The 10,388-nt window shown below is 44.5% G+C and overlaps 1 protein-coding gene across 1 annotated transcript in view; it reads left to right on the top strand.

Moving 5' to 3' along the window:
• Positions 1 to 10,388, top strand: part of LOC108801786 — a 31,753-nt gene that overhangs the window by 8,008 nt on the left and 13,357 nt on the right. Inside the window, exons 10-23 of the mRNA XM_018573697.1 lie at positions 1 to 149; positions 572 to 780; positions 1,700 to 1,817; positions 1,897 to 2,102; positions 2,803 to 2,914; positions 2,993 to 3,162; positions 3,952 to 4,049; positions 4,127 to 4,233; positions 4,825 to 4,875; positions 5,238 to 5,418; positions 5,975 to 6,071; positions 6,310 to 6,400; positions 6,478 to 6,570; positions 6,834 to 6,934. The exon at positions 1 to 149 is cut by the window's left edge and continues 8 nt beyond it. Of these exons, the coding sequence (XP_018429199.1) occupies positions 1 to 149; positions 572 to 780; positions 1,700 to 1,817; positions 1,897 to 2,102; positions 2,803 to 2,914; positions 2,993 to 3,162; positions 3,952 to 4,049; positions 4,127 to 4,233; positions 4,825 to 4,875; positions 5,238 to 5,418; positions 5,975 to 6,071; positions 6,310 to 6,400; positions 6,478 to 6,570; positions 6,834 to 6,934 (1,783 nt within the window). The remainder of the gene's footprint in view (positions 150 to 571; positions 781 to 1,699; positions 1,818 to 1,896; positions 2,103 to 2,802; positions 2,915 to 2,992; positions 3,163 to 3,951; positions 4,050 to 4,126; positions 4,234 to 4,824; positions 4,876 to 5,237; positions 5,419 to 5,974; positions 6,072 to 6,309; positions 6,401 to 6,477; positions 6,571 to 6,833; positions 6,935 to 10,388) is intronic.

Below are 10,388 nucleotides of genomic sequence, written 5' to 3'. Positions count from 1 at the left end.
TGTGAACAATACCTACGTGACAACATACCGCATAAACCTTATGCTGCAAAGAAAGTGGATTGGCGCAAGACAAGATGACAACACAACGCACACTCAATACAAGCCAGTTGTGACACCCTACATAAAACAGATTCCTATCTTCCTAGACCGTAAGTCTTGCCTCTTTAGCTGTACAGCTGCAATATCTGTGACCTGGTACAGCAATTCGGTAGGCACATGTAGAGAAAGCAGCAAAACTGCAGTCTCAAGTCTATGTTCTTGGTTGCCAGACCATGTGAGTGTTGGATGTCTATGTTCTTGGTTGCCAGACCATGTGAGTGTTGGATGTCTATGTTCTTGGTTGCCAGACCATGTGAGTGTTGGATGTCTATGTTCTTGGTTGCCAGACTATGAGTGTTGGATGTTGCATGAGTGCTGAGGAGCAGTTATCATGCCAAACTGACTTGTTTGTTCCAAGTTATAGGTCCTCTATAGGTTTTAGCAACTCTTCAGGTTCTCAATCCTGTTAATGGATTTCTCAAGTTTGGTCAGTCTGAACAAAGACCAAATTTAACTCTTTATCTTCATGCAGACACAATCAAAGCAACTCGTTACTTCAACGTGTCCCTGGGAAACTTTTATCCTGACGTCAACGCACATTCTCTTATCATCCTCCGTACTCCGCTGGCACTTGGGGCCCTGGACTCCAGAGGGATGTCTTTCTCCACTATGATCAATGCCAACAACACCCGGGTCTTCTCCGTGACTGTACCCTTTTCTGACCCCTTAGTGGAACAGATGGTAAGATGACCATTTTAGTGTTCAGCTCTAAGTTGCAATGTTAATGTCTACATGTTTGTGCCAGGTTTTTACATCCGGCTTTCTAGCATCACTGTCACATAACCTGATTAAAAATTTGGCTAGTGTAAGGAACTAGCACTTTCATTTTTGGCTATGAATGCTTTGAACTGCATAGTCTTATCAGTTGTAGCTTGGTCACTTAAGCTTAAAGGGCATGTAGACCCTACATCTAATGCCACAGACTTCCAGTCCTTGGATGAGGTGGCTGCATTAGTCTTTGTGGTGGTTCTTCAGGCATTTGTCTGGTAATATTGCAAATGCCCTGCCATGGGGGTGCCTATGCTTGCTTCACAATCTGAGGGAGCCATGGCTGTCAGCCATGAGTGACTTCAAACTGGTGGCAGTCAACAAGGAGCCCCCTTGCTGACATTTTTGGGGAAAGACCACTCCTTGCTAAGCTTTGACCTTCAAAACGTGGCAGACTTGACATTCAGAGATCTGGTAATGTTTGTAGTGGCTCAACAAATGTATGTTAAGGCTCAGTGAATGTGAGAAAATGCCAGTGGGGAGGGGAAGAAATAAAACAATTGATGAAACATTCATAGAGTTGTATGTTGCAGAATACTACATGGCTACAGCATATTGTACTGTATCATGTCATTACAACAAATTGGTCCCACCAATATAGTACTGCAATCACATCTCAACCAGTAGAGGGTATTGGGGAGCTCACCCTTATAGTCAGTGGCTGTTAAATCTGTCAACACACAAGATACTCTTAAGTGACACTAAATCAGATGGACTGCCAAGTGGCTCATGAATGAAGTGCAAGATCGCTTTCTGTGATGCCTCCAGCACAGCAGCTCTGGAGACTCCTTTCAGGAATCTTGTAGCACATGTTGGTTTTTTTCCCCCTCAGTATCTTGGAGGCTACGAAAGACGTTACAGGCTCTATGTGACCTACGTCCTGACCCTTGTCCCTAAAGAGAAGAACTTTACCTATACAGGCGTAGTGGAGTGCATTCTAGAAGATGTTGGTAAGTTTATGACTTTGCATCTGTCTTGGTATGTGTGATACACTTTGTGACATCTATATTTTTTTTTTTTTCCTCCCAGAGCCTCCACGGTATAAACCCTCCTGTGGAAGAGACAGACTGGTGCTTGACATGACGCATGGTAACCTTGATATGTATTGGATTCCTTACATTCGCAACATTCCACTGACCAACGGCCTGATCACCTCTCAGAAATATGTAGCCCTGAATACAGATACTGACTTCCACCTGGAGGTGCCCTACCCTTCTATTGGTCTTGTCTATGAGGTAATGCAGTTGATCAGTTTAAAGGCTTTAATGTATAAAATGAGTTTCTAAGCTTTATCTTGAAATTAAGGACTTTATTTGGTTTAACGTTTTAGTTCTATTGACACGTAAGTGTGCAAAGCATCATGGGTTGTCGAATGCAAACCCAAGTGTCTAAGGGCCTAGATGTGAAATGCCATACTCCTGGTGGGGCATCATGGGTCATCTGGCCTAACTGCTGAGACCTGGAGAAGTATTCTAGTGATCACTTTAGTGCTGGAGAATGTCCAATGTGGCTGTTTATGATTTTGGTACTTGGATCCCAGCTAGGTGGAACGTGACCAGAACTGTTCAGTGTATTTGGTACTACAAACTGTTATAAGGGCTCTTTGAAATGGTCATGGTAACTCAGTGTAAATCTCACTTGAGGGCATTAACTGGGGTTTTTCTCATAGCAAACCAGTTGCTAGATGTTAGATGTTAAGTGGGAGATGGCAAGCAATCCCAGCACTTGGCTATCTTGCCACTAGTCTGCTAAACTGGGCTTTATTGGATAATTTTGGCTTTCAAATCTTTACTTGTTTGACTTGCCACTTGGCTTTTGTGCTGAAAGCAACTTGTTGGATAGGGCTGTGAGGTTTTGCTGATAAGCAATGGGGTTACTAGACATACAGTGCATGTGTCTAGTAACACAAACTTTAATGTTGCTTTTCTCTCCTAGGTGGCCACTCTAAATGGATTCCGTGTGCGTCTGGACTTTAGCCTGCGAGACAACAAAACCTTGAAAATAGAAAGTGCCTTCAATGTGACCTGCATCTTTCCTCCAGTATCAGGTAATTATCCTGTACTTGTCCCATCACTTGAACTGAAACTAAAGATACCAGTAACTGACCTTTACCTTTGGCCCACAGTCTGCGTCTCCAATGGTACCCTCATTGCAGTTGTCAATAGCGCTCTGACAAAGCCACAGATTGATGCCCGAAGAACTTACCTGAAGGATCCAAGCTGTAAGCCACAAGAGTCCAATGCGACCATGGCATTGTTCAACTTTCCTGCTTATACATGTGGCACCACCAGGAAGGTAATTTCCACCATCGGCAGTATTTTCTCCAGGCTAGAATAAAGTAATTTGGGGTTGTTTAGCTAATGCGTTCATGGGTAGTAGCTTAGCATGGAAATCTCGTAGTGCAGTAGAGATGTCCCTTGCTCTAGAGCACTTTTTTTGTTTTGTTTTTTTGTTAAGGCCAAAGATAAGAAATTCCTGGCAAGTGTTCATGCATGGCATGTAGCACTGATCCCTAATCCTTCCTATAAGGCAAGGGCATATAGCAGAAATAACTATAGTGTCATTGGAACCACTGTTTCTGTTAAAGACTTCCATTTTCTGTGGTCCTATATGAAGGGTTAAGATAATGGGAGGGAAAAGTACCATCTGATAGTCTTTAACATGGTATCTTGGCTTGCCTGAAACGAGTGTTGGAAGGACTCTGCTCCTTCACATTATGAAATAGTGCAGAGGTGGAGGATGTCTCTTAAAATATTGGCTCCCACATGGGCGGGGGGTGGGTTACTATATAACGTGTATCATGGTGGCTTTTCCAGGACATGGAAATCTGGAATCCTAGATGTATCTGAGGTGTCATGCATCACGAGATCTTAAGTTCTAGTCAAAAGGGTTCAAACAATTCATCCTGCAGGAAGAGATGATGCACATATTTCGAAGCCATGAGATCTATTCTCTTTGGCGCAAAAAGCAATGTTAATGGGGGTTCAACATTGGCTATCTTGTCTGATGGGTAGTATAACCAGGTGTCATGGCCATGGCACAAATGTGGCCAATTTTGTTTAACTAAAATTTATTTCCTTTTAGTTTGACAGTTATTACCTCACTTATGAGAATGAAGTAATGTATGACCGGGCAGTGCTCTTTCCAGATCGGCCAATCATCTCTCGAGACTCCACCTACAGGTAGGTTTTGGTTTTTGTTTTGTGTTTTTGTTTGGTGTTCTACATGCCGCTACAACTAAGTGAATCTCCTTTTGCAGGCTGACTATACGCTGTCGCTACCCTGTCAATGACAGTCTGTGGTTGGGTGCCCAGTACCCTGCTCCCGTCGCAGTGATGGGCCTGGCCATGCCAAGTCAGGCAAGAGGTAAATCATGTTTTGCGTTAATGTTCAGATTTTGTTTGGGCAAAAACTACAGTGTAGGCATTCCTAAAAAGCCTTAGACATGGGGAAAGAACACTATTTTGGTGTAAATATTATGATTCTAGGCTCTAGCTTGCTATAGACTGCTCAGTGGTCTCAATGTCCATCACTATTGGGTATTGCATGGCAGATGTGATGTTGCAGAGTTTACAACTGTTAGACTAGATCATATGAGCAGCTTTACTTCTCTGGCAAAGGTGTTGGCTCATAACTTGGTCTACAGGTGGCATTGTGGAGGATCCTGTCACTCTGTAAAGCTGTTCAAGGGCAGCCTCTGCCAACATTCACTCATAACTTGATGGCTACTGCAACTAAAGCCACCTTTCACAAAACAGACCATGAACTGCCAATCTTGGCTTCAGATGGCATATGTTGTGTACATGGCTGCCCTTACATTTCCACCTTCTGCCCCTGAAATGCTATATTTTGGGAACAAAATTGGGCTGGAAGCTGATAGTGTAGCTGTGTGGTATATGGCAAAGGTAGAGATGGCTCAAAGGTGAGAATGTGACCGACTGTCTCTTCTTCCCTCAGTGCTGCGCAGGAGAGTCAGGACACACATGGCAGAGCTGAAGATTGCGAAAGGTAAACTTAAAATCTTGCTGTGGTCTGTATAGCTTGCCAGATGTTGGGGTGCTACTAGACTGAGTCAAGGATCTTTCTCTGGCCCTGGTCTGCTTTCTCCAGCCTTGCTCACATAGGGGCCCTACTATTTATGGCTGAAAGCAATAAAGTAGCTCTGAACAAAAGCTGACTTGTTTCAGGATCTTTTTTAATATTATATAAACGGTGTCCCAACCCATTTGGTGTCTGAGGAACCACTTTAGCTTGTGTCTTTCCCAAATGGATCTGTCGGGACAAAGCAGATGTTATCTAATCTGATCTTTGCTGCTTATGTTGTATGTTTTACCCTTTTCTGCTGCTGACTAGTCTATCCATCTCTTTAGATGGAAACTTCACCTCATTCTACCAACCTGGAGACTTCCCAGTACATGTTGATCAGGCAGACAGTCTATATATCCAAGCTGATGTGCCAAGTACAGTTCTGGTGTCACTTCTGCAGGACTGCTGGGCTGCAACCTTTCCTAGTCATGATGGCCATTCTCAGTGGGACCTGGTTGTGGATGGGTATGTAAAGCAGTGCTTCAACACTTAGGATGTCTATAACGTTTAAGTGCAGACCTCTGCAGGGGCTTCTGCTAGTAAACCTGTCCATTCCAGGTGTTGGGGAGTTTAGACCCACTTCTGGTTGATTTAGTGAAGACTGGAATATGCAGCTTCAAACACTTCCAAAAGGGGGGTTACTGCTAGAAGGACCAATATCAAACAGCATGTGGTCAGGGAACCCAATATCGGTGGCTAAACTATGGTCAGATGTTGAGCAGTTCAGCTTTTAACAAATTGCTTGGCTTGGTGGCACTAGTGTGCATAGCCCTGACCTCAACCCAATTAAACACCTTTTGGATGAACCAGAATGTCCATTTGCTGTTAGGTCTTCTCACCCAACATCAGTACCTGCAAAAGGGTGGGAGGAGATGGAGCACAACTTCATATTTCTGGTCCTGGGTTTTAGCATGCTTGTATAGGTGTGATGGGTCACCAACTTTAAAGCCAATAGCATAAACTGGTTTCAAACCTTTGAGCAAGTTCTTCAGGAAGGATGGTGTGTAATTTCTAATTTCAGATGTGCTATCACAGAAGGTGCCTTGTCAACTGCTATCCTCACTTCTGACCACTCTGCCAGACTCCATGTGAAGCTCGATGGAGAAGTAAATGGACAGGTAAGTGCCTCTAATAGAGGGCCTCTGCAGTGTCTAAAATCATGGCCCTGCCCACTAATACAGGAGCAGTATATACAAATGACTGTACTTTGTCCTGCCCCTTGGCACAGGCTGAGGGTGTGTAACTGGCTCTCAGACTAAAGGAGTGCATGAAGAAAAGTCAAACTGGCTTTATGTGCCTAATTTCTATCTTGCTTCCCAGTCACTAAATGTAAAATTCAATCTCTTGCCCCTCCAGGATTTTTATGTACACTGCCAGGTCTCCCTGTGTGACCCCAAGCACACTGACTGCTTTCCTGCTTGCAACCAGACCACAAAGCGAGTCGTTGGTAAGTGCTGTCTGCTGCAAATATCTTCCACTGTGATGTAGTTTAGTGGCTTAGTTAATATGGTTTTTCTTATGCAGGGAAGAGAGCAGCCTCTGTGTTCTCTGAAGTGGTGTCAGCTGGTCCAATCAAAGTAACTTCTCAAACCAGTGAAGTTGGCTATCAACATATTGGTGAGTGAATCTTGTATAGAAACCTCACGAATTAAAGGGCTAGCTGTCTTGATACTTTGACCATTATGGCTTTGAATCCACATGCTGCATGCTTTTTATTAGGTCAGTAGTGCAATTTGATGGATGCCTGTTAAATTCAGGTGCCAAACTTAAAGTTGGAACTGTCCTTGGTGCTGGTTATGGCTCATAATGCATTCATTTTTAGGGGAGTACATTGTCTTTCCACTAACTTGCAATTTTTTTATTCCCCACCCGTCCAACAGAAGCAAAGTCTTGGTCCATGTGGAGTTGGGTCTTGTCAATTGGACTTGGAGTCATCGCTGCCCTAACCGTCTGTGCTATCTTTCTTGGAGTTCGCCTCTCTGTACACTAAATACAATTTTCTCTGTAAACTAAATAAAATAACTTAATAAAACCAATTTATTTTCTAATCTTGTCTCTGGGTTTAACTTATTGCAGTTGGCATATTCCATTATGGATCACAGGGTTTGGTGTCTAGCCAACTTGCCTGGTTATACTTCAGGGGTTTGAAGGCCCCCCCATTGGTAGGGTTGCAGTATTGAGGGTTGTGGTTTACCTAAGGGTGCCTGCATTTCCCAACAGTGGAGCCATTGAGTAGCTAAACCCTTGTAAATTGTCTTCAGGACAGCACTAGATCCAAAACCTAAACACACAGAACTTCTGTAGAAGGAGCACTGCCTCTTCCATGTTCTGCATGCAGAGTTTTGTCACCCAATGACCCATGCTCCTGCTGCAGAAATGTGCACCACTTCACATATTTGTTAGGAGGATGTGATCTAAGCTGGCCATGGTGTGCATTTTAGAAGACAAAATTCCCATCTGTAACCTAGTGACAATGGTTTTGAGGGTTTACACAAACTAAACTTTAGATCAAATTGAGCCAACAAAATATCTTTATGTTCAAAATTGTATAAAGTTGAAACCTGCAAAGAAACAGAATTAATTTGGGCACAGATGTGACTAGTGCATTTAACGAGCAAGGATTGAATGGTCATAGTACTGCATACTAAGTGAAGTCAATGAATATCTGGCATGCCCAGAAACATGGGTGAGGTTATACAAGGGCACATATGACAGGTTAATTTTGCACTAGTAAAGGTAATCGGTAACTGAAGAGCAAGACCAAAGGGGAATGTGAGATGCAGGCTAAGACTTGAAGGTCAGGGGGTGGTTAAAGGGAAGGAAATGCAGGTGGAAGAAAGGGGGGGGGGGGGGGGGGGTGCACAGATTCTAGTACCAACGGCGTAACTAGAAATCACAGGCCCCATAGCAAAATGTTGTATGGAGCCCTGTCTTTTCTAGTTATACCCTTGCAGAGCCCTCCTGAGTAACCCTGCCATAGACTATGGTGGGCTCTGCAGGGTCTTGGGTGGGCTGCACACCTCCTACCGGTCAGCCCACCTCCTTGGTCCCTGGCAGGCCCTGCCACCTTTTTCCGGCGCTGGGCCCGGCCTTCCTCCGTGGCTGCAGGTTGTCGCTCTAACAGTGACACACACTCCTCACACCCTCGAGTGACAGCCAGCAGCCTGAGATGCCATAGTGACGCAGGCAGCCTGCATGGCATCGGATGTACTGACTGGACCCCATAGCAGCCACCTGGGTCGCTTTGACACTCCACTGTATACCAAAAAACCAGTACTCTATACCAAAAAACAGTACTCTTGCATCCCTAAGAAAAATCCTTCAGGACTCAAGGTGGCCATATTCCTGTGAGGTATAACAACCTGTTCAGTAAAGCCATCTGAAATAAAATTATCTGGAGTCTCTTGAGTACTGGTGATCTTGCATACATTTGGCATTTTGTTGAATGAGTTTTATAGGTGGGGACTAGGGCTGTCCTAATACAATGATTCCGCCTTCCATTAGAAGTGACTGTTCTCCAAGAAGTACTTGCCGATACCAATAAGCAATACTATCGTAAAGGGACATTTATTCTAAAACGATAGACAAATGATTCCAGGGCAGTTTCTTTATAATGAACTAACTCAATCCATGTTTCGGCAGAGGATCCCAGCAATCAACAATCCCTAATGGCAGTCATGTATTGCTGAGATTTGCTGTCCTCTATAGCTGGTTGCCATTCTCCATTGCTGCATGTATAAACTGCTATACACAAACAATAGAATGGGCAGCTGCCTGCAGTACATAATTTTACCTGCTGGAAGGTGGGTGCGGGCTCAAAGGGCTGTGACTCTGCCAGGGTCACGCGGAAGTGCTCCAGAAGGACTGCTGTCACCAATGAGGTGCTGTCTGGAGACGCATGTGGCGCAGGACTGTCTGGGGCCAAATCAGCACACCTGTCTGTGGGGTGTCAGCAATGTGTTTAACATGCTTTGGTCTGTCTGCAAGTGGGTGGCACTGAGGTGGAAGCAGAGCTTTGAGGTCCCCAGCAAGTGTGGGACCTCGGTGCAGCCCAAAACTATTTTTGCAGTGCTGATGGGGATCTGTGCATTTTCAAAAGTACTTGTGAAAATGCCCTGCCGCCCCCGATACTAGTATTGGTATCTGGACATCCCTAGTGGGGACGATTGTTTCCAGAAGGAATGCAAACGTGCTGCTTTTATCAAATAAACAAGAACCAATCGTTTGTAGCGCTTAGGGGGAAAGTGATTATGATGCAACAAGAAGAACGCTGGGTCCATAGGGGCACAGAGTGGTAAACATTCGGGTAATACAAATTTGGTCCAAAAATTTGTCAAGTGGAGACCTGACCAGAAAATATGTAGCAAGTCCATGAAGGTTCTGCAATGCCAGCAGCGGTTTGGGGAGGTAGGGAATGTATGGGGGGCAATGTTCTGTACCATTGGGGTCAACAATTTACCCAGATTCCTGATACTTGTTGCTGATAGACACATTGCGGGATAATTGAAGTAGTTTGGACCTTTCCACCAGGTAAATGTGACATCCAAAGCCCATTCCCAGCAATCTCGGAAAGGGAGAGGTCCTCCTAGAATCGGAGAACTCTCTGGTTGTATCAATTAGGTGAATTCTGATTTCATGAGGGACACTTTATAATCCTATGGGGCCGAGACGTGCAGCATTAGCTTTCGGACTAAAACCAGCAACTGTCACTAGATTAAAAGCTCTTTGGGTTGTGTGAAATGCGCTGAATTAGATCTGCTCTGGTGTGTGAAAAGAGAACTAACTGACCCAAATCCGTATACTTTGAAATGCATTGGAGTCAATGGGGAAGGTGACCATAAGGTCCTCTTTAAGGGGGTCTAATTCTAAATGATGTTACACAATTTGCACAACATTCATGTGGGTTTTAGAGGTTTGCATACATGAAATGTAAAAATAACATTTGAAGTGACCGTTCACAAATCTATAAAGGAGGGCGGTGCCGCGGTGGAAACTAACAATAAATGAAGAAAACTAGTTTTGGTTAGAATGGACTTGTGTCTCTATAATTCTGTGCCTCCAGTGGACGATGTTCTTCATGAATCTGTCTTCTCTTGCTCCTCTGACACTCCTCGTCCATACCCTGAACACGCCATGTCTATACAGGCTCCATACAGCGAGGATATCTGGCAACACATTTCTGTATCTGCCAACTGTTGTCACTTTGTACTAACCAGCTCTTGTCTGAATGTGGGAGGGGGAATTTTTGATGCTGAGGAGGGGGCTGCAGGCACAGCAGCAAGAGAGGAGCATGGGGGCTGCAGGCACAGCAGCAAGAGAGGAGCATGGGGGCTGCAGGGACAGCTGCTTCAATGAATAGATGGACGGAGACAACCAGAGGGTGAGAATACAGAAATTTGCAAGGTTTCCTCTGCCGGCCTTTGACCATTCGCCGG

This window comes from Nanorana parkeri, unplaced genomic scaffold, assembly GCF_000935625.1.
Source record: "Nanorana parkeri isolate BGI_ZX_2015 unplaced genomic scaffold, ASM93562v1 scaffold2493, whole genome shotgun sequence".
NCBI lineage: Eukaryota > Metazoa > Chordata > Amphibia > Anura > Dicroglossidae > Nanorana > Nanorana parkeri.
This window is presented reverse-complemented; position numbering and strand designations above follow the sequence as displayed.